General features: G+C 43.7%; 1 protein-coding gene across 4 annotated transcripts in view; it reads left to right on the forward strand.

Annotated features, from left to right (window-relative positions):
* PLD1 (phospholipase D1) overlaps positions 1-24,194 on the forward strand; it is a 120,755-nt gene that overhangs the window by 60,048 nt on the left and 36,513 nt on the right. For 3 of the 4 annotated variants that reach the window (XM_074963566.1, XM_074963567.1, XM_074963565.1), the window contains 7 exons: positions 5,566-5,718; positions 6,371-6,520; positions 7,905-7,988; positions 12,080-12,161; positions 19,767-19,877; positions 20,977-21,183; positions 22,382-22,592. In XM_074963566.1, the coding sequence (XP_074819667.1) occupies positions 5,566-5,718; positions 6,371-6,520; positions 7,905-7,988; positions 12,080-12,161; positions 19,767-19,877; positions 20,977-21,183; positions 22,382-22,592 (998 nt within the window). Of the gene's footprint in view, positions 1-5,565; positions 5,719-6,370; positions 6,521-7,904; positions 7,989-12,079; positions 12,162-19,766; positions 19,878-20,976; positions 21,184-22,381; positions 22,593-23,560; positions 23,664-24,194 lie in introns of all 4 variants that reach the window. The other variant, XM_074963568.1, reaches the window with a different exon arrangement.

Genomic DNA, 24,194 nt, shown 5'->3' on the forward strand with positions numbered 1-24,194 from the left:
CTTCCCGCTCTTCCTATCCCTGTTCTGACCCTTCCTGCAGGCTCCCACCGCTAGCTGCTGCAGCCTAGTGGATCATCCTCTGGAGAGGGTCTAGTAACTTAAAAGTGAAAAAGCCTTCCAGCCTGCCAGACCTATTAGTACAACATTGAACCTGTTAAAGAGCCATTCAAGTGGTAATGAAGTCATTTAACAGGCATTTTCCAACCCCCAGGTATATACTGTCAGTTTCTGAATTTACTGACAAAAACAGTGTGCATTACTGTAACATTTACTCATAACATGTTAGTCTATAGGACCTTAGTTTAAAATTTGCTTTACAAATATGTCATTAGTGTGTTGCTGAAGACGATAAAATCACATCTCTAAAAAATCCTTGCATAGATTTTTAGATGCACAATCTGGGTATTCATCTTTAGCCTTAAATGCTTGGATCTTTAGACATATCGTTTTTAAATAAATGCTTCAAAGGACCACCCTTATCTAAAATACACATTTTAATTTTAATTACTATAGTACAAAAAACTTTTTTCCAAATTCTTCCTGTCCTTTCTGTCCATCCCTTTCTCCCTTCAGCCCCCTGTTGAAGAGATCCCTTAAAGGGACAACACCCCTTTCCTGCCAGATAGCGGAACAAACGAGTTTCCCTTTCTTTACTTCTGACTATTTGATGAACTGATTTTAAGAGAAACCCTCTAGCAAAATCATTACCTTAGTAAGATATAACATCCTTTGTTGTGCCTAAAATCTTTGGAAACATATTTTTTAAAGTTGGTGAAATTTCATAAACATGTCTATTGTTAGGGAGATCCCACAAAGTAAATTAGTGTTCCCTTTTTCTAAAAGCAATGAACATTGTTAGGAACACACTAAACCTCTGTGACTGATTAATTTAAAATAATGTCTTTGTTTCAGTGAGTTAAATATGTAGTAATCTGGAATGATTACTTTATGAAGGCTTAAGAGTACATTTAGAATATAAAACCATCTTAGAGCTACTGATTAAGAAAATGTAAAACAGAGAAGAGCTGCATCATGTATTCCATAATATTTAATGTTGTATTCAGCAGGACAGCTGACTTGCCCTTACTACAAAGTTTTTGCAAATAAATCTGACAAACTTCAGGGTATATAAAAAAACCTGTGAATGACATTTTTTATTTCCAAGTTTAGTGCTTTTAATTAGGTACCTTCTGCATGTCCAGTCTTCATCTTCTGGCATGCAGTGGAAAACATGCTCCATTTTCTTTAGAAAGAAATTGCAGAAGAGTGGTTTTTCAAATGTCATTTGCTTCATGTGGGTTCAGGGATTTGGCTGGAAGGGGATGAGCAGGGAGGGGAGGGAAGAGAGGTGGGAGACAGTGGGGAGAGGGCGGAGTCTGGGGCAGAGCAGGGGTGGAGTATGGGCAGGGCCACAGGTGGGCTGGGGAGCTAGCCTCACCAAGCGGCAGCTTCACCCACCGCCCATGACAGCAGGACGAGAGGGTCGGCTCCCACACGCCCGGCGCGCGCTGCAGTCTCCTTAGGCAGGGGCTATATTCACAGAGCCGAATGTGCCGGCACCGCGCATTCTGCATGGGGGAGAGGGTCCGGGGGTCTCTGCGGGGAACTGAGACTCTCTGCCGCCGTGAGGCGGACTGGGCGGCTTGGTATCCTTTGCTGCTTCGTCCCTCCCCTGGGCTGCCGTCGGGCATAGAGGCACCAGTTTAATAATACTGCTTAGGGCCCATAAATCCTAAGGATGGCCCTGCCCGTGTGGGAGGGCTTTGGCTTTCTATCCTGGGCCCCAGTGAATCTAATGCTAGCCCTGCTTCGCGGCCCCCGTGAAACCTACTCGCGGCTCCCCAGGGGGCCCCGCATGCCTGTTTGAGAATCACTGTTGGACTGTAACCTAATAGAGCCACTGTAAGTTTAGTGAGTAGGCTAACTTTAGCTATCTTGAAAATTCTGTGTACTATTTTCCCACAAAATATGATTATTTTAAGGCATTCCCACCATAAATATAGGAAGGTCCCTATTACTACACATCCTCTTCAACAGTTATGACTCCCTTTTTATATATTTCCTTAGTTTAAATAGAGTGAAGTGACATTGACAAAGTATTTTGTAATAATTTTCCTGAATGGTTACACAGATAGATGACAGGTTTCAGAGTAGCAGCTGTGTTAGTCTGTATTCGCAAAAAGAAAAGGAGTACTTGTGGCACCTTAGAGACTAACCAATTTATTTGAGCATAAGCTTTCATGAGCTACAGCTCACTTCATCGGATGCATGATCATCAGATCTATCATCAGATAGATGAGGTTTTGGTCTTCTTCCAAATATGTTGCTTGTTGCTCTGAAGTTCTGTCTGTTTTTAGTTTTCTTTGCCATTTTCCTATAAATGTAGTCTTGATCCATCAGTGACGATGCATTATACCATGCAGAGATCAGGCCCTTTGAAGCCATACATCATGTTTACCTCTGTAATGAGTCTATTTTCTCCTCCGTGGTATAGAAATCGTTTAAGTATACTCTTTGGGGTGGGAATTATCTCTATTAATTATATACGTTTTTCCTGCCTACCTTGAGGAAGCCCTGATCGAGGCCTCTAGTAACTATAGAGACTACCAGCACATATGTATATAAATAAACTAACAATAATATTACAGAGAGAGAATATTTATAGATCTGGACCATCTTGAAGAAATTTGATTTTTTTACATAATTTTCCATATTTATCAAAACACCCAAACCTAGGGTATATTTTGTTAGAAGAGAATAATTAATGAATTAATTACTTTGTGGTTGAGCTCTAAAAAGTGTCTGTAAAAATGGCATTGTGTGGTTCTGTTTTCTTAATAATTTCCAGATCAAATCTGCTCAATTTACAAGCATATTTGTGTTGTTCGTTTTATTTCCCTAACTGCCAGCCTTACAAATTCAACCAGGGTCTGAAAATCAAGCTGATTTCTTTCCTCCTTGGTTTAATAAAGGTTTAATAAAGCTTTAATAAAGGTTCTATGCTGTAATTGAGCCCCCAGGGCCACCTGTACAACTCCGTTGTCCTCAATGGGCTTGCACTTATTGGAACTTAGTACACAGTTCTTTGATGATGTGATGCACAGGAAGGTACAGAATCCAGCTCACCTCCTCTTGGCTACGTTGGTTCTGCGATGAACACTTATTTCTGTCACGCTGATCAAAGTACTCCAGATCCTGTGGAGCAGACTTGCTAAGTAAGAAGGTTCTGGTTTTATAATCACCTTTCAGAGTCATTGCTCTTTGGATTCATAAAAACTAAACTCAAAATGTGAATTACTCAATTTGGGTTTTCTTTTTTGGCAAACATTTCATGGCCAATCCATAGTCCCCGTTCCTAAATCAGTCTCTGCAGTGCCTCTCCTTAAGTACTAAAATTGTCCTGAGTCAGATTTTCCATGTTTGATACTCCTTCCAGTGGTGGATGCACTAATTTGTTTAGTGCCAAGTAGTTAAAAGAGCTGTGTCAAGGTTTTGGGATTCCCAACTCTTTCTTCTGTCACTGACAAGCATCAGGCTGTCCTTAATCACATCACAAAGCCCCCATTCAGTTCAGTATGAAAACATGATGCAGAGATCTTGTTTTGAATGTAGTGCGACCCTGTTACACTGAAATCATTGTTTTCACCGAACAGCTTCAGTACAAGTGGCAGTTCTCTATAACCCCAGTTACTCTTTTTGCATATTATGGTGCATTGGGATGTTCGTTCATTCTACTTCACTGTTCGTGTCGTTTTAGGTATGCAAAAGCATTATAAGTCGGTTCTGTTGTAATGTCATATGGCTGAGGAGTTCTAGGAGTTCAGCTGTTAAATTTTCAACTTGGTTGTGAGACCAGCGCCTCATTACAAGCAAATTGAGCACACTCTGGCTTGTAAGAAAGGCAGTGCTCCTTCTTTTAAGGGCTGCTTTACAAGTCAGCAGAGCCGCCTGTGTTTCTGTTCTGTTTTCATGATCAATATGTATGCGAGACCCATGGAGTCTGTGAGCGAGGGGACAGGGGTCCGCTGATTTTATGGGGGGGCCCAAATTCGATGTGAGAGGGGGGAGTCTGTTGTTATCTAACATGTTGGTTACTATGGCTAGTCTTAGTCTAGGGAAGGGGGAGGAGAAAAGAAAAGCACAGGACCCTCAATAATAACCTCTTTAGAGCCCCCATATTCCTAAAGCTGGCCCCGACTATGCCCTGTTACTATGTGATGAGTGTCATGCTCAGAAAACTAACCTGGGAGCACTGCACAGTTTGAACATGGAGTAATGGAACTGAATTGGGCACAGCAACATAACACTTCAGGTTGCTATGAAAGATACAGTAATTAATATGTCTTTGCAATTGGTTTCCTTGTACATTCATTTGTATGAACAAAGATCTGGACTAAGGCCATGTGACTGACTCGTTTGTGTGTGGAGGAGGGAGGATGTTAGGCACATCATTCATATATATGTATACAGAGAGGGAAAAAATACTTGGACGCTGACAGGGAAATATTTTTTCCAGAGTGCTCGAGGGCTCTGGTGCTCACACACAACCTGCTAGTCATTTCTCATCTTGTTTTTTTTACTGTGATGCCTGTTGCTTGGCAATGAAACCTTTCCAAAATGTCCTCTTTGTACACTTTCCATTAGCTTTAATAGGATTCAGGGCCTTTATAAATAACACATGAGAAACTCAAACTAGAGTGTGCTGCTCCCACAGTGCCCACAGGTATTGCAGGCTACTAAAATAATATTCCTGGCTGAAGAGAATTTTTGCTCCACCTTGTCCATTACGCAGGCACTTGGCTGGAAACCCCTGATGGCCAACAGGTATATTCCTATTAATGTTCCCAGACACTAAAGCCTAAATTTCCAGACTTATACAGGAGGTGGTCATACAGAACCTGGTTCCCACTGTAATGGCATACCTGAATTTGGTTGTGCACATCACCATTCAAGTGCATAAAATGGACTTGTATCTATCGTACATACTTATATAGGCCCCAGTTCTGTAGTGTCTGAGCAGCTCACAATTTTTAATGTATTTATCCCAGTGCTGTTATCCCTGATTTACAGATGGGGAAACTGAGGCACGGAGAGGCTAAGTGACTTGCCCAAGGTCACACAGGGACTCTGTGGCAAAGCAGAAAATGGAACTCAGGTTGCCCAGGTCCCCATCTAACACCCTAACCACTGCACCATCCTTCCTCTCACTTAACTGCTGATTTGAGCGTCCAGATGTAGGGTTTTATATACCATCCATTGCTGTAATCACCTCTCCAGAGGTTGATTCTCATTTCCCTTTCATCAGTTTTACACTGGTGTAACTCCACTATCTTTAGTGGAGTTACTCTTGTTTTACTCCACTCTGAGAGCACAATCAGACACCAGCTCTCTAAGCCATATTGCAAAGAAACTGCCCCTAATGGGTCACAAGCCCTTCCTTGCCTGCTTCGGATGCTGATGACGAATGGCTTGGAGTTCTCTCCTGGGGACTGCTGTTCACTTGATATTATTGGATGGCTCTCATTTTTGAAGTGAATTTGAGATGAATGTTGTCTCCCCTTATAGGTGGTTAGTAGTGAAAGACTCTTTCCTAATGTACATGAAGATGGATAGCGGAGCCATTTCCTTTGTCCTGCTGGTAGATAAAGAATTCAGCATTAAGATTGGCAAGAAAGAGACTGAAACAGAATATGGGTTGCGGATTGACAATCTCTCCAGGTGAGAAATGCATATTTTATTTTGACCAGTTTTTATGCCAGTTTTTCACTTAAAAATTGGCTTCTTTTAATTAAAAGGGGGCCATTCTCTTATATGCAGGATGTGTTAGCAACTTGCACCTGCTACAGTGAGTCAGCATGGTTTAATGAGCATCTCCCTTCAGGGTTCCAACCCCATCTAACAGGGAGGAATGCCAGAAGAATCCCGCCATCCTATTATTATGAGAGAAGAATCCAGATCAATGGGACAGTTCCTCAGTGGATGTAAATGCTCATTTAATTTTTTTTTTTTTTTAGCATCCATGATCTCATATTCTGCTCCCAGTTATACTAGTGCTATCTCATTTAAATCAATGGGGTTGCACCAGTGTAAGCAACATTTGGTCCATGGTGTGCAAAACGTGTCGGTAATATCTATCTATTGTTTTTATAGGTTGTCAGTCACTGTGGTCTCTAGGTGCTGAAATATTTTTTTTAAAAAACCTCGACTAAGTAGCTGGCTATTAGCTAAGTAGCTGGCTATTGGTCACTTTTGCTTAAACAAAATATGATTGATATTCAGTTCCCATATCAACGTGTTTCGATAGTGAGAACTAGGCTAAATAAGAGTGTGCTGCTTACTCATTGTTTTCTGTTCTTTGGTTATTTTCCAGGTCATTGATTTTGAAGTGTAACAGCTACAGACATGCCCGGTGGTGGGGACAGGGAATAGAAGAGTTCATTCACAAAAATGGCAAAAACTTTCTAACAGATCACAGATTTGGGTCATATGCAGCTATACAGCAGAATACGCTGGCAAAGTGGTAAGATGGTCCCTGCAGTAGTAAGAATATGCTCTATCTCCCATTGAAATCAATGGCAAAGCTGTCATTCTCTTCAGTGGGAGCAAGGTCATGGCCCTACTGATTTATCATTCACATTTAAAGAACATGGGTGTTTGAATTCGCTGACTAGACACTATAAATCACTATGGGAGTATCAAAGATGCATCTTTCCTGCAGAAAAATGTTAGGGTTAGTAGCATAACCATTTTGCTCCTGTTATGACTTTGCTTTGCAGTGGTCAGAGCTTCTAGATTTTTTATTTTTGCTGAGATTGGACACATTAGTGGTTTATTAAATTTCAGAATAAAAGTGATATCTTGATGCACATGTAACTCATAGTAAAGCTTAGCAAAGTAAACAGTATGCTTATGAATGGAGAACAGAACACTCTCCTTACTTTAGAAGCTGCTACTTTCACCTCTTAGCTTGACTGTTGGTTTTGGGTAACATTTTCAAAAGCATCTAAGTAACTTAGGTGCTTTTGAAAATTTCATCCTGCACCTCTTTCATCTCTCTTCTCAACAGCCTCTCCATAAAGCAGCTCCTCTGATTCTGGCATGGTCACATCTTCCCCAATCTCAAATGAGAGAAGTAAACACAACATCCAGTAGAAAGTGTTTGCAGGGTCCAATCCTAATGCTGTATTCTAGTGTTGCCCCTCCTAAAAGCTGGGCCCCATTGTGACAGTGGTATCAGTCCACTGCTGAATGGTATCACGTATCTGGGATCTTGCAGGTGGGCTTCCCAGTGGGTTGAAATCAGTGACATGGAGTCTGGGTATATTCTAAGTGTAATTTGTTTTTTTTGATGCACATGCACCAGTTCTGAAATGAGGTGGTCAAACAGCATGCAGAGCAACCCCTCCTTCCACAGCTCTTAATCCTATTCTGCTGTCTGGTTCCCAGAGAACTCTGTCTCAAAGACTCCAGTCATAGCCCAAGGCAGAGAGCAGCCTCTCCTGCTACTCACACAGCTCCATCTATCCCCTGAAGCTGCCTCTACATCAAAATCTTGCATAATCCAAAACAAACATCACCGCTACATATCTTTCCAAGAGTCAAAACTTGCTCACACACTAAGAAAAAAAGAATGTGGAACACTACATATAACAGGGTCACCAGGTCATGCCTGTTGCCATAAGAATATTTGATTGTACTGGTTTAATTAAGATATTAACAATGATGTGAAATTCTCCTTGCATGTTGTCCTAGTGCATGAAATTGAATGTGTTTGCTTTTGAGAAAGGCATTTAAACGATATTTTCATTTGCTAGTTTAGAGTACTAAAATTTTTTCCACAACTACGAATTCTCCATGTGATTAAAAGAAAAATCCAAGTATTGTGTGTGTGTGTTTTTTTCCAGGTATGTAAATGCAAAAGGGTATTTTGAAGATGTAGCAGATGCCATGGAGGCAGCGAAAGAAGAAATTTTCATCACAGATTGGTGGTTCGTATTCCCGCATTTGGATTTTGTCCAGCACTCTCTGTGAGAATGTGCATTACAATGCTGCACTATTCAAAGGCCTTACAGTATGGAAACTAACAGTGACGCCAGATGGTCTGGCAGCACATCCAAACCTCTCACAGTGAGGGTTTTCATTCAAAGGCCTTTTCAGGAGACTTGGCAGCAATAGTGCATGCTTAAAATCATCAGTTTGGGTGTCTCCTTCTGAGGGATAATCTTGAAGGGTTGCATGGTACAGTGAGGCACCACCTGCATTGAGAGTGGTACGGGGCTGCATGGCCTCCCTGGGAACTCCCTGGGAATGTCTCGGGGAAGCAGAAGATCTCCCAACACAAGGGGGAATGTACAAATTCGTACCCCAATTAGGCAATGCAGGACATTCCCCTATCACCATATTGCATGGCAGGCCAGCTCTGCTGACTGCCACCTGGGGTAACAAATCTTTGTCCCTCCCCCTCCCCGTCCTTGGGTGGACCTCTGAGGGGAGTAATTAGGGGCTGCAGATCTGCTCAGCTCTCACTCCTCCACATGGCATACCTGTATAAGACTTAAGCATAATGTAGCCCTATGCTGTTCATTTAGCAGGTATTATTCTTTGCTGTGCAACGTTTACAGTTGGAGGCAGAGACTATTTTTCTGCACCCACCCAACTTCCAGAGCGGAGTAGTTATTGGGATTGAGAGTGCCTTGGCTGGATCTCTTTCTCCTGTAGCTGGTGTGATGGGTTGGACCCCCCTTTCGGGGTGCCACCGGGTGTGCTGGGGTCCCACTGAGCCCACCTGTCCAACCAGCCTGGGTTTCCCTTACTCTGTGTTACTGTGACAGGCTCTGAAGCCCCTTTCCAGCACACACAGAGGCAGGGACCCACCCAGCTGTAGAATCACACAGAGTCTGTGATCAGCTGTCTGTGGGAAGGCTCAGCTAGGGGAATGCCCAGATCTCCTGTGCACACACCCTCTAGAGTGTTCCAAAATTATATTGTCTTGTGCTATATAGAGATCTATACAGCGTAAGCTCATAAAAATTGCCCCCTCCCTCGATATGGATATGCTCAGCTCTTTGCCAACCCCCCTCCCTCCTAGTTATGAATTGCACAAACTCGGTTTTGAAATAAACAAAAAATAAGTTTATTAACTACAAAAGGTAAATTTTAAGTGATTATAAGGGATAGCAAACAGAACAAAGCAGATTACTGAGCAAATAAAACAAAACACACAACCTAAGCTTAATTTGCTAAAGAAACAGGTTACAAATAGTAATTTCTCACCCTAAATGTTGTTTTAGGCAGGTTGCAGAGTTTCTGCAGCTTAGAGTTCCAGATATTTCTCTTCATAGGCTAGATCCCTGTCTCAGCCTGGACTCAGCCCTTGCCTTTCCCCAGATTAGTTCCTTTGTTTCTTCAGGTGCTTTCAGTAGTCTTCCTTTTTGGGCGGGGAGGCAATGGAGAACAGCGATGCTTGACTTATTTCCCAACCTTAAATAGGATTTACGTAAGGTGGGAATTCTTTGTTTCCAGTGGAAAAATACCAGGAGTGTCCAAGGTGGTACTCCATACCAGGTGACATTATCACATGATCTTGCAGTGTTAAAGCCACTATGAGACAAGGTTTATTTGTAATTAGGGGAATGGAAGGAAGGAACTCCAGGAAGATGAGAAATCAGCATCTTCAAAGACCCGTTCTATTGTCTATCCTAACGGCTCATTCAGGCTGATTGCCTACTGTCTGGTGGGCGTTCCCCAAGAGCACGCACAGTTGTAATTGTTACAAAGTCAATATTACTAACCTCAGGTACAGAACATGCATACAAATTGGATAACCACATTGAGCAAATCATAACCTTTCCAATGATACCTCACATGATCCATTTCACATAAAACATATCTTAGTTATGCCATATTCATATTACAACAATATTTTTATTAGGACTGTGGGGTGCAGCGTCACAGCTGGATGTTGCTGGGGATCTCTGGTTCCTTGTGTATAGTCCATGTATGTGTCAGGCCCTGTGGTTAATGCAGGCCACTACTAACCACGGAGGGCAAAATCCTGAAGCTTGCTTATGAAGGTTGTGTGAATGATGATGCAGCTTAGAAAATAGATGCTTTGCAGTGCACACCCTAGAGGAGGTGTTTATCTTCCATTGGGTGTGGCTGTGACTCACGTCAGCAAGAGGCAGGGTGGGCAGTCCGCTCAGCTGTAGCAATGTGGCCGTGTACCTCAGTAATGGAATCCCCACACATGTTAAAGAAGAGGCTGCAAGGAAGCAGTCAGGAAGGGCTCCACTGAAATCTTCTGTTGGGATGTGGCGGTGATAGTGCTGCTGCAGGATGGGCCATGTTGTGACCCCCACCCCCCTTTGGTGCGTGCTGTGCATATGCAATTCCAATACTGGTCATTTGTACTTTTCTTGCCAGCTTCTGGTGTGCCATCTTGCTGATGCCATCTGTCATGAGCTTCAGCACACACCACCAACGCCTCTTCTTATACCATGTTCCCTAGCTGCTTGGCTGCTCAGTATCGCACACTAGCCTCAGCGAATTCCTTGTCGGGGCAGGCTTTATCTTGTACTTGCAGCTGGTACGCCTTCTACCTGAGAAAGGATGGTCTTGTGATCAACACCCAGGACTAGAAGTTAGAATGTCTGGATAGCTTTGCTGTCTGACCTTGGACAAGTCACTTAACATTTCTGTGCCTCTGTTTCTTCATCTATAACGTGGGCCTATAATTATTTCTCTACCTCATAGGGGTGTTTTGAGTCTGACCCAGTCATGTTTGCAAAACACTTTTTGGTTCTCAATGGCCCTATGGGAATGCAAAGCATTATATTAACCCTCACTGACATGAATCTGAATCCTAAAATGCCTATAAATAAACCATATGCTGCTGAAGCTTCAGCACATACGGTGTCAGACAATTGGAAAATTACATTTCAGTCCCTGTGTTTCCTGCCTTATACAAGGCAAGAGTCAATTGTTATCATAGCTTGGGATTGTGAAACTTACTGGGAAATGACAAAAACTTAGGAAGAGAAATGTTGCTGTCAGAAGCATGTTTTCAGCAATATGCTTTAGTCAAAGTTACTGGGCTCAATACAGGAGTAACTGGATGAAATTCTGTGGTCTTGTTATAGAGAAGGGCAGATTGCATGATCTAACAGTCCCTTCTGGCCTTAAAACCTGTGTATCAGCGAATGCTATCCTGATGTGAAAGAATGGCACCCTATCTTGTGCGGTAGGTAGCAAGGAAGAAACTGCGCAAGTCTGAAATCTTCAAATAGTCTAAGTGTCAGGAGGGTTGGAGTCCTGAGTGTTTTCTTTTAACCCCCAAGTTATCTACCAGGAGTATATTTTTTTCTGCATGAGAATTTACTCTTTTCTGTATGGAGTCTACCTTATGCATCCCCATTCAGCTTGGTCCCACTGGGTGCTGAAAGCAATAACCTGATCTCTGTCGATGATAGGTCGTTGGCCTCTGTGCTACACATGGGACATATCAGCTGTTGTATACGGCACCATTGTTAAAAAGCAAATAATAACAGTTCTGTAAAAAAATTAATTGTGGGAGAGCAGACTTCACACCTAATGAATAAACTCTTTAGTTTCTCTGCCATTATTGGAGTTGATTAGTTCAGCGGTTCTCAACCAGGGGTCCAGGGCCCTGTGGGAGGCCGTGAGCAGATTTCAGGAGGTCTGCCAAGCCGGGCCAGCATTAGACTCGCTGAGGTCCAGAGCAGAAAGCCTAAGCCCCACCGCCTGGGACTGAAGCCCAAGGCCTAGAGCCCCACCACCCTGGGCTGAAGCCAAAGCCTGGGCAGTTTAACTTCACAGGGGCCCCTGTGGCATGCGGCCCCAGGTAATTGCCCTGCTTGCTACCCCCTAACTCAGGCCCTGTTATTTATATGCAGAAAACCAGTTGTTGTGCCACAGGTGGGCCGTGGAGTTCTTATAACATGTTGGGGAGGTTGGGGGGGGGCTCAGAAAGAAAAAGGTTGAGAACCCCTGGATTAGTTGACCTTACACAAAGTTTTCACAGCACAGAATGTTTCTTTTTGTCATCTGTTTTTTTTTTTAGGCTGAGCCCAGAAATCTTTATGAAGCGACCTGTGGTAGAAGGAAATCGCTGGAGACTAGACTGCATTCTAAAGAGGAAAGCGGTAAGAGGGCTGTGCCTATGGGCTAGCTTAGGCCCTGATTGCTGTGAACCCCATGATGAGGCTCCAGGCAGGCGCAGGGCAGCTTCATGCAGCTCCTTGCAGGGTTGGGGGTCTCAAAGTGCAGCTTTGCTCCTTTTTGTTCCTAAGTGACCTGCCCTTCCTGCTTTCTGTGTGCAGTTAGAAGCCCCACCCAGGTAGACTCGTGCGTCATTGCAAGGGCACAGGGCCAGCAAGAGCAGCAACAGATCGAAGATGCAAGGGGAAGAGGGAATGGGAAGCTCAGTGCTGAGGGCCAGGGCTGGTAGCCAACCAGCTGAGCAACATTCAGCGCTGCACACCGCTCTGCTGCAGTTTTTGGAGGGAGGAGGTGTTTCATTCCTTACGTTCTTCAGCTGGCTCAGCTTTCAGATGGAGAGTTGTGGGCATGCCAGGGCATAGCACCAGTGAGACTTCCTAAATACCCCCAACAACTTTTCTTCCATAGGGGAGGAGCTGTTTCTCTCTTCCCCCAGTGGCTGCTCCAGGTTCCTGGGGCATTGATACAGCTGCTCATGTTCTGCCCCCGAGCCCTTCTCCCTCTTCAGTGTAGGTAATTAAGAGACATTGGGCTAGGCTTCTCACTAGGCTTCTTACTGGAGTCACACCAGGGCTATACTTGGCCCATGGCGGTGACCAGTCTGCCGGGGCTGGCGATGCAGAGGCAGTGCCCTTCATTCATGTTATTTCCATCGATGGTGAGATATGCATCTGCTTCCAAAACTGGCTCTTATTAAATTGCTGATGGTGCCACCCACCTTCCAAGGAGATAAAGATCTCCTTAGAGAGTCATGCAGTGGTGTGTATAACTTATGTCTAAACTAGAGGGGGCTTATCATCAGCTTATTAATTTGTAATGATGAATTATGCTAAATGGGTCCATTCTGTGTACATCTAGCGGTCTTAGCTGAAGCAGTTTAATGACTGAAAGTCACGCACTACAACAGTGAGCTACTGCGTGCAGGCTAGGATATTTCTTATTTTAGTAAGGAAACGCCTATCTGCAATAGACTTGCTCTTAGCATTTCCCAACCCTGTTAGCACCAGTGCAGCTCCACCCAGGCCCTGCTCAGAGCAGGTTTAGTGAGAGTTGTTAAATTGCCTGGGGCTGTCTGAAGCCGTGGATACACCAGCACCCTCGCTGTTGCTACTGCTGGTTTGACTGCACCAATGAGAGCAACCGGGAGGAATTTTAGTGAAGTGAAGACTTGTGCAGACAAGGCCCCAGCCAAAAAAAGGCAGGAAGGTGATAAACTTTCTCCCTCTAAATGTGACTTGTGTTAAAGTGACTGGAGAAACACTGGGAACTTCTTTTTTGGTAGTTCACCCTCATTTTCTGTCCCTATCCTACTACATCATTCCTTTTCCCCCATCCCTACGTTATCATGGGCTAGATTATCACATCCTTTGCTTGGTCAAAAAGGGGAGTAAGGCCAGTTGTGTCAAGCCAGCCCTTACTCTCCTGCTTAGCCCTGCTCAGATTGTGACTCTAGCTGTAAGCAGGGGAGCAGGAGCCCCATGGCCTTCCCATTGCCGATAAGCCGAGAGGGGCAGGGGAGTGGTAGGATGTTATACCCAAGTACATAGTGTCATTAGAGGGAATTGAGGGAGTTTTAAAAGTATAAATGATGTAAGATATGAACATGTACAATCAGGTCAGGTTCCTTTGAATTGGATGTGATGTGGAACTTGCAGACAATATAGTCATAAAGATGACTCAGAGTCCTGAACGCTGATTCACATTTCAATGGAGGCAGAATAAGCAAATGGGTGCATAGCAGGCCTCTATGCTCGGATAGCTCCGTTATATTTAAGACTTGTCCTTCTACTGTAATCTCTTTCTCTCTCTCTATCCCTGTCCTTGTCTGAAGCATTTCAAACTGCTGATGACTTGATGCCCTTCCTTGTGTCCAGTGTAGTATTTTTGTATGACTGATGCTTTGAGATGCTGAAAGGATGCGCTTCCAAACATGTGTGTTAGCACTTAGGGACAAGGAACAGCACCACCAGACTTATTGAAGTTGTTAGTTTTAATTTCTCCAGTATCTCAGAAATCTCATTGGCTATTGAGATTGGAAAATAGAGTGATGTATTTGTTGTCAGTTCCAGAATGTTCCTCCTGCAATAACAGGTCTGTGTATTCAGCCTGAAGATTTTTTTTTTTTCATGTCTCTGGATGAGCAATGGAGCCACAGAGAAGAGGTGCCAAGCATGATTTTCTGTAATGCTGGACTGCATTTTCAGCAGGTTTGCCCTGGTCCAACTAATGAAAATACTTGAGTTGTGCTTTGGAAGACATTACCAGTGACTCAGTAGGAAGGCATGGCCAACTGAAGACCATACAGTCATCTGTGAAAGGGGCAGAAGCCTTAAAATAATCTTTGATACCCCCATTCCACAATAGTCCTTTTAGTAGCCAAAAGAAAAAAGACAAACATTTTGCTTCTTTAATTTTCTCTAAAGAACTTGATTAATTTAAAATGATTTTCTTATCACTTAAATCAGCTTCTGTACCAGACTACTGGAGGATAGCTAATCTGATGCCAATTTTTTAAAAAGGCTCCAGAGGTGAGCCTGGCAATTACAAGCTGGTAAGCTAAACATCAGTACCAAACAAATTGGTTGAAACTATAGTCAATGGATAACTATAGTAAAGTAGATAATGGTATAGAGAGTACACTCCTAGAGTTTGCGGACGATGCCAAGCTGGGAGGGGTTGCAAGTGCTCTGGAGGCTTGGATTAAAATTCAAAATGATCTGAACAAACTGGAGAAATGGTTTGAAGTAAATAGGATGAAATTCAGTAAGGACAAACGCAAAGCACTCCACTTAGGAAGGAACAATCATTTGCACACATACAAAATGGGAAATGACTGCCTAGAAAGGAGTACTTCGGTAAGGGATCTGGGGGTCATAGTGGACTATAAGCTAAATATGAGTCAACAGTGTAACGCTGTTGCAAAAAAAGCAAACATCATTCTGGGATGTATTAGCAGGAGTGTTGTAAGCAAGACACGAGAAGTAATTCTTCCGCTCTACTCTGCGCTGATTAGGCCTCAAAGAGAGTACTGTGTCCAGTTCTGGGTGCCACATTTCAGGAAAGATGTGGACAAATTGGAGAAAGTCCAGAGAGGAGCAACAAAAATGATTAAAGGTCTAGAAAACATGACCTTTGAGCGAATATTGAAAAAATCGTGTTTGTTTAGTCTGGAAAAGAGAAGAATGAGAGGGGACATAACAGTTTTCAAGTACATAAAAGGTTGTTACAAAGAGGAGGGAGAAAAATCGTTGTTCTTAACCTCTGAGGATAGGAAAAGAAGCAATGGGCCGAAATTGCAGCAAGTGAGGTTTAGGTTGGACATTAGAAAAAAATTCCTAACTGTCAGGGTGGTGAAGCACTGGAATAAATTACCTAGGGAGGTTGTGGAATCTCCATCATTGGAGATTTTTAAGTGCAGGTTAGACAAACACCTGCCGGGAATGGTATAGATCAGTGGTCACCAACCCGTTGATTGCGATCGACTGGTCGATCCTGGAGCCTCTGCCAGCCGATCGCAATCTTTGGGCTGCTAAAAGTCCGGCGGCGCAGTGGGGCTCTGGCAGGCTGCCTGCCTGCCCTGGCCCCACGCCGCTCCCGGAAGCGGCTGGCTGCTTGCACATCTCTGTGGAACCGACCAATGGGAGCTGCGGGGGCGGCGCTTGCGGGCGCAGGCAGCACACGGAGACCCACTGCCCCCTTTTCCCTGCAGGGGCCACAGAGACGTGGGAGCAGCATGGGGCCAGGGCAGGCTGGCAGCCTGCCAGAGCCGCCCCGCTGCACTGCTGACCGGGAGCCGCCTTTAGTAAGCGCCTCCTGGCCGGAGCTTGCACCTCACACACCCTCCTGCACCCCAACCCCTTTCCCCAGCCCAGAAGCCCTCCTGCAACCAAACTCCCTCCCCGAATCCACACCTCTCACCCCCTCCTGTACCCCAACCCTCTGCCCCAGCCCTGAGCCCCCCCCCGCACCAAACTCCCTCCCAGAGCCTTCACCCCTCACCCTCTCCTGCACCCCAATCCTCTGCCCCAGCCTGGAGCGCCCTTCTGCACCCAAACTCCCTCCCAGAGCTTATACCCCTCACTCCTGCATCCCAACCCCCTGCCCCAGACTCAGCCAATGCACACCCCACAGTTGAGAATGTTACACTGATTTGTGACAATCCCTGAAGGATTTTGGATCTATAAACCACAAATGACACTAATAAAAAGTAAAACTCATGAAATGTCCAGTTGATTCTATGAGATTGTGTACAGTGTGACCATATGACGCATGCACCCCAGCTCCCTCCCAGAGCTTGCACCCTTCAATTCTGCAGCCCAGCCCGCTGCCCCAGGCTCAGCCTGGAGCCCCCTCCCATACTTCGAATCCCTCAGCCCCAGCCCAGAGCCTGCACCCCCTCCCACATCCCAACCCACTGCCCCAGCCTGGTGAAAGTGAGTAAGGGTAGGGGAGAACAAGCAACGGAGGGAAGGGAGAATGGAGTGAGCAGGCGGGGCCTCAGGGAAGGGGCAGGACCTTGGAAAAGGGGAAGGGTAGAACCTGGGTTCATCTTAAATTCAAAAAGTGATCTTGTGCGTAAAAAGGCTGGAGAACATTGGTCTAGATAATACTTAGCCCTGCCATGAGTGCAGGGGACTGGACTAAATGACCTCTCAAGTCCCTTCCAGTCCTATGATTCTAAAGAACAGAATTATTAGATACATAGATGAACATTTGTTGGGGAAGAGTCAACACGGGTTTTGTAAAGGGAAGTCATGCCTCACCAACCTATTAGAATTCTTTGAGGAGGTCAACAAACATGTGGACAAGGGCAATCCAGTGGATATAGTGTACTTGGACTTTCAGAAAGCCTTTGACAAGATCCCTCACAGAAGGCTCTTAAGCAAAATAAGGAGACAAAGACAGGAAACAAAGGGTAGGAATAAATGGTCAGTTTTCAGAATGGAGAGAGGTAAATAGTGGTGTCCCCCATGGATCTATGCTGGGACCAGCGCTGTTCAAAATATTCATAAGTGATCTGGAAAACAGGATAAACAGTGAGGTGGCAAAGTTTGCAGATGATACAAAATTACTCAATATAGTTAAGTCCAAAGTTGACTGTGAAGAGTTACAAAGGGATCTCACAAAACTGGATGACTGGGCAACAAAACGGCTGCTGAAATTCAGTGTTGATTAAATGCAAAGTAATACACATCGGAAAACATAATCTCAACTATACATACAAAATAATAGGGTCTAAATTAGCTATTACCACTCAACAGAGAGATCTTGGCATCATTGTGGATTGTTCTCTGAAAACATCTGGTCAGTGTTCAGCAGCAGTCAAAAAAGCTAACAATGTTAGGAACCATTAGGAATGGGATAGATAATAAGACAGAAAACATCATAATGCCACCATATAAATCCACACCTTGAATACTGTGTGCAGTTCTGGTTGCCCCATCTCAAAAAGGATATATTAGAAATAGAAAAGGTACAGAGAAGGGCAGCAAAAATGATTAAGGGTATGGAACAGCTTCCATATAAGGAGAGATTAGAAAGACTGGGATGAGTCAGCTTGGAAATGAGATGACTGAGGGGGGTAATGGTAGGGGTCTATCAAATTATGAATGGAGTGGAGAAAATGAATAAGGAAGTGTTATTTACCCCCTTCACATAACACAAGAACAAGGGATCACCCAGTGAAATTAATAGCAGGTTTAAAAGAAAAAAAGGAAGTACTCCTTCACACAACGCACAGTCAATCTGTGGAACTCGTTGCCAGGGGATGTTGTGAAGGCCAGGACTATAACTGGATTCAAAAAAGAATTAGATAAGTTCATGGAGGATCAGTTCATCAGTGGCTATTAGCCAAGATTGTAAGGGACGCATCCCCATGCTGTGGGTGTCACTAAGCCTCTGACTGTCAGATGCTGGGTCTGGATAACAGGGGATGGATCACTGGATGATTGCCCTGTTCTGTTCATTCCCTTTGAAGCATCTGACACTGGCCACTGTTGGAAGACAGGATACTGGGATAGATGGACCATTCGTCTGCCCAAGGGTCCATGTTCTTGTTTTATGGCAGTTGGAGCATATCTACAGGTCATGCCCACTGAAAGAATCTAGCTTTATTTTCCGTATCAACATAGGCGTCCCTGTTGCTATAAATAGCATGAAAGTATTTGCCTAGTGTGTAGAAGAAATAATTGACACACTAGGGCCCGTAAGTGGCTGGTAACTATGTAGGAGCAAAGCTATCCTCTGATGTCCACAAAGCACTTCACTGGACTTCATTGGCCATTGGCTTGGTGGGTAGAATATGGCCCATAACATGGAGAGGGTCTAAACTGTTAATAGAAGCTTTAGAGAAATCCAGGTTAGTGGCTTTTTAAGTCAGTGTGAAAGATCCTTAGTTTGTGTAAATTGGCATAGCTCCACTGAAGTAAATGGAGCTACACTGCTTTGCAGTAGCTCAGTATCTGGCCCCATATGTGTGGCCAAACTGTGCTAAGAGAAATATGCAAGCCAATGGAAGATAGACGTAGAGGAAGATAGTATTCAGTGTGTGTCAGGGTGGCAGAACTGAGCCTCCAAAAGGCACATTAGAAGTGTGTAAAGTAAAGGAACCTGTTGTAAGATTGGTGCTGACTCAAAGTGAAAAATTTTTCATGTAGCACATGTTCTGAAACACATCTGCACAATAATGCCCTTCTGAAGGCTCTGAGGAGTCCTACACAATTTGAAGGGACAATGGCAACCTGAAGTCCAGTCTCTCGGAAATGCATTAAAAGTCAATGTCTGTGGTCTTACAATCTCATGGTGCTATTTCTTGTGTTGTATTCTCATCAGGGCAGGGACTGTATTCATATCTATTTGAATAATGGCACCTCCAGGCCTACTGCTGCTTCACACGGTGAAGTCCAGATTGAACAGCTAACTCTTCAGGGAAGCGCTGAAGTGCAGTGCAGAGAGAAAAGGGAAGCTGAAGTCTTCCACTGTATTAGGAATGAACAAGCTGAGGGTTCTGTCTTGATATTTTCACTCAAACAATTCCTGCAAATAAAATATCCTAAAAAAACCTAAAATGTTTTCACTCACTTGATCTTACAGATTCAGGCAGGGTGAGCTGGCTTTCTTGGCATTGTAGTTCAGAGGTCTGAGTTAGGCATAGGTGAGATCAGCCTGTGCCAGAAAAATCCTATACTACGTCATTACAGAAAATCCCTCAGAGCTTCTCACGAGGGAATAGTCCAATCCCCCAAGGGGCTCGGTGCCTCCTGTGAGCTGCTGAGCACCTTCAACTCCCATTCTTGTTAATGGGAGCTGAGATTGCTCAGCACATTTCAGGATCAATCTCGGCGCCTCCGACCGGGAACTGACCTGTTGGATGTATGATCTCAACCTGAGCTTTTCCCACAACAACAACATGTGCACTCCCCTTAGCCTACCATCCCACTGAATCCAGAAGTCTGGGGTTTTCTTGCTTTTGTTATTGTTATATCCATTTCAGTATATGCTTGCCATGCATTTACTTTCTTTTCTAATAGCAACAAGGAGTGAGAATTTTTGTAATGCTCTACAAAGAGGTGGAGCTTGCTCTAGGAATCAACAGTGAATACAGCAAGCGGACCCTAATGCACCTACATCCGAACATCAAGGTATTCATATACCATGTAACCTTTATGAAATACATGCATGTTCATTGCCCTGTGTGTCTAACTCCAGCTTTCCAAATTTGGGGGAGAGATGAGGAAACTCATGACAATGAATGGGAAATGCAGTTTGCAATCACCATTACAAGGGAGAATATTTTTTGAAGCCAGATCCACATCTGGTTCTACTCTATAATGGGCACTGTACTTGATTGTGGCAGCTCAGGTACCTCTAAGTTATAATTATATATAAATATATTTAGCTTAGCCTTGACAAGGTTCCATTAATCCACAAAACATTCACCTAGTTCAAAATAATTTTGTTTTATATGGCAAGTTAATGAAGTTAGAGCAAGTGGAAAGTTACACTTGGATGTGGGTCTGAGGAAACATCCTTTCTGCTCACACACAGACTGAGCTAGCTAAGAGTCTGGCCTTAAAAAAATTACCAAAATGTGTGCACTTATATCCACATTCCTCAGCATCCCTTTACACCAAAATATATTGGGCCTGGTTCTGATCGCCCGTTGTTTTAAAACCAGGCGTGACTCCACTCAAGTCAATGTTTGCAGTTATGCTTTGAAATAAATAAATGTTGAAATTATCTATCACACTCTTTCATTTTCAGAAATAAAGAAAATGAGCCTGGTTCTCCTCTCATTTACTCTGGTTTGAAATAGCCATCAACAAACTAACTATCAAATGAAATGGCCAGCTTTTTTACTGAAATACTTAGAGCAGCAAAAGCCCTACTGTGGACACAGCCATATCGGCATAAAGGTGACTCATTCTAGTATAGTTATGCCCCTTCCTAAAAGGGAATAGCTGTACCAGTAGAAAGTACCTTTATACCATTGTAAATGTGTCCACACTAGGCAATTTGTACCACTTTAACTATACCGGTGTAGTTAAAACGGTACAACTGTCTAATGTAGACAAAGTCCTTAAAAAAAAAAAAAAGGCACTTTGTTTGGACATTGGTATGTATTATGGGTCAAATTAAAGCCCCATGGCCTTCTGGGCAAAGATATTAAATAATATCTTGGTTAGAATTGTTTCTGATCTTCTACATAAGAACTGAGTTCAGTGATTTTTCTTTATTTAGGTGATGAGGCATCCAGATCACGTCTCATCCTCAGTGTACCTGTGGGCCCATCATGAGAAGCTCATTGTCATTGACCAGTCTGTAGCATTTGTTGGTGGTATCGACTTGGCCTATGGGAGGTGGGATGATGATGAACACAGGCTGACCGACGTTGGCAGTGTGAAACGAATTGCAGGAACAAAGTCCACATCGACAGTGAATCTCATAGTAAGAGTGAATTCTGTACATGTGGCTGTTAACATTTAATGCTGTGTACACTAGGCAATTGTCATGCAAAATGGAAATAAGCAAGTCTTTCTCTCTGCATTTTTAGGGCATGAGTCTGTAGCCTTTGCATGTGCAGGATTCCTGTGGACTTCAATGTGGCTTACAAAATGGGTCCCTTATTAGGACCAAATCCTTCAGCTGCCAGAAAGGCCGTGCCAGTTAAGACCTGTGTGGCTCAGCTGCAGGGCCAGGGCAGAAATGGAGAGGAATAGCTGTAGGTGTAGCGAGTGCAGTAGCTGAGCATTGAATGATCCTTCGGGGATTTTCAGAACAATTCAGCTCCAATTTAGGCACCAAACTAAATAGCCAGGTTTTCACAGGAACTCATCTTGGGTGCTAAGCTCTTTGGAAAACCTAGCCATGCTTGTCACAGTGGGAACAACTGAGTGCTGAATACCTCTGGCTATCTGGCCCTTATTTAGGTACCTAAGGGCTTGTCTACACTGCCAAGTTGTCAACAAAACTTTTGTCTTTCACGGGTACTTAACCCCCCGCCCACGCGAAAGACAAAAGTTTTGCCGACGCAAGTGGCAGTGTGAATGTGGCTTTGTCAGCAGGAGCACTCTCCTGCCGAGAAAGCTAACGCCGCTCACGGGGCTGGAAGTATTTTGTTGGCAAAAGTGCCGACAAAGTACCAAAAAAGAGCGTTTACACACGCTGACTTTTAGCAACAAGGCTGTGTCGACATAGCCTTGTTGCTAAAAGCTGCATGGTGTAGACAAGAGCTGAGCTTGTGTAGACTAGACAGAACTGAGCTCTTTTGAAAACCTGGCCCTGTGTGACTGAATTAAACAGAGAATTTTTATTTATTTTTTTTATGAAAAGGAGCCTGTGTGTATAAAGACCTCTGGAAAATATGCAATAAGCCAGAATAGTTTTACGGGCAGTGTATGGCAGAATGCACTGTTTTTATTCGCTTGTTTTCTGCTAAGCAAAGCCTCGATAGTCACTACATCAAGTTCATCTCTGTAAGACGCATTTTCAGTTCCCACTGAAATTGATGGGAGCTGTGTCTGCATGTCGTAGGGCAGAACTTGGCCCTGTGAATGTTTCAATACCTGTGATATGAATGATCTCCTGTAATTTAAATGGATAATCTTCCATTCATCACCCTCAGCAGTATCCTTTGTGTCTTAAGCCTACAGCTGAGTCCACTGAAGCTTTAGCCCTGAAAACTCAGCCCCTGGGGAACCTGCTACAGCACAGAAATAGCGATGACATACTCGATTCTTCAAGAATGAAAGGAATAGGAAAACCCAAAAAGTTTTCCAGGTTCAGCATTTATAAGCATCTCCAAAAGCACGGCCTACACCATGCTGATAGTGTGAGCAGTATAGACAGTGAGTCAGGTAAGTAATACTTTTCCGCCTTAGCTACAGAGCGTATAATTAGGGAGGAGAGTTAATGGTTTCCTAAACTGCTAGAAGGGTACTTTGTTTAGTGAAGCCTTGAGTTTGCCTTTAAGTGTGTCTGTGTTTAGTTAACAAACAGCTGGCACAAAACAAGCATGGCATTCAGTTTGGTTAGGGGACAGCGCCAGACCACAAATGAGGAAACCATGCTATAATATGGTGTCGTGTATGTGGTGTGTTATGTGCTGTAATGTATGTATAGATAGGTACGTGGATTTTGTGCTAGGAACGTTTTACATTTGTAGCAGAGATACTGGCATTTTTGCATCGTATTCATTATAGCCAATGAAGCAGGATTTCTGAAGATATTATGGTCCTGATTATGCTCTCACTTGCACTGGTTTTACTAAGTTTTAACTCATTTAACTCAGTGGAGTTATTCCTGATTTACACTGGTGCTAGAGAGAGGAAAATCAGGTCAAAATTTGAATATGTGAACGCAACATTTGCTTCTATGCATGATTGAGGTTACAGGATGCCACTATAGGCTCACTCAAAAGCCGGAATTCATACTAGCGAGCCTTCCAGCCTTCTGAAGCAGTGGAAGAGCTGTTTTTGGGTGGGGTCTTGTGCTAGGGGGCATTTCAGACTTTACAAAGATTACTCATGTCTCTGGTAGGAATGATATGCAGGAGAATGCTTTGCCTATGGTCAGAGCCAGTTCAGAATATGAGGATATATTAGTGGTGGTTTTGCAACATGAATATTTGTCGATCTGTGCTCAAAAATCTAATAGGTCTTGTATTTGGCCCATGGTCATTGTACCATTATTAATGTTCTGTTCAGACTGTCTACAGTTGATTAGACTGAAGTCCTGCAAGTTATTTTAAACACTATTGGGTAACTCATATGGTAAAATCTCTAATGCGCTTTCCCTGTAAATGGAGCATCTTGACTCTCTGCAGGTTATTGTAATCCTAGTAGAAGTCAGCAGAATCTAATCCAGAGTTTAAAACCCCACCTGAAAATGTTTCATCATCCCACTGAGTCCAAACAAGGGCTCACTAGTGTGAGGACGGTAAGTGAAGGGCCACCTAGGTGGAGTTACCTGCAGGCTTTACTGTTGGTCTGTTTGCTGTCCAGTCATGGTGAGAGTTAGGTGGGGCTTATAGATTGACATTCTACACCTTTGGTATATGTATTACCTTCAAGCTATGTCATATTCCCCTCTAAAGAGGCCCTCGCAGAATCGCTTTCTTCACAGGCTGATTTTGAAAAGACTCTAGGAAGCTGCATAAGTGAGAAGATAAATATGTAACAACTACAGCAGGTGGACTTGGGAATTTCACTCTGGTTCTACAGCTCCACCCATTCCAGCTGTATTCCTCATGCAAAGTAATCGGAATATCACTGAAATTAGTAACACCTTTAAATCCAGAATGGATTTTTTTTTTAAAGTCAGCCCAGTGCATGAAGACAGCCTTGAAAAGTTCATGAATATGACAGTGTATACGCTGCCAGACCTACATTTAGATGAAGATTTGGCCACTGTCGTTCTCCAAGTCAGAGTTTTATGTGGGTGGGTGAGACAGGTAGGAG

This window comes from Natator depressus, chromosome 9 (genome assembly GCF_965152275.1).
Source record: "Natator depressus isolate rNatDep1 chromosome 9, rNatDep2.hap1, whole genome shotgun sequence".
Taxonomy (NCBI): domain Eukaryota; kingdom Metazoa; phylum Chordata; order Testudines; family Cheloniidae; genus Natator; species Natator depressus.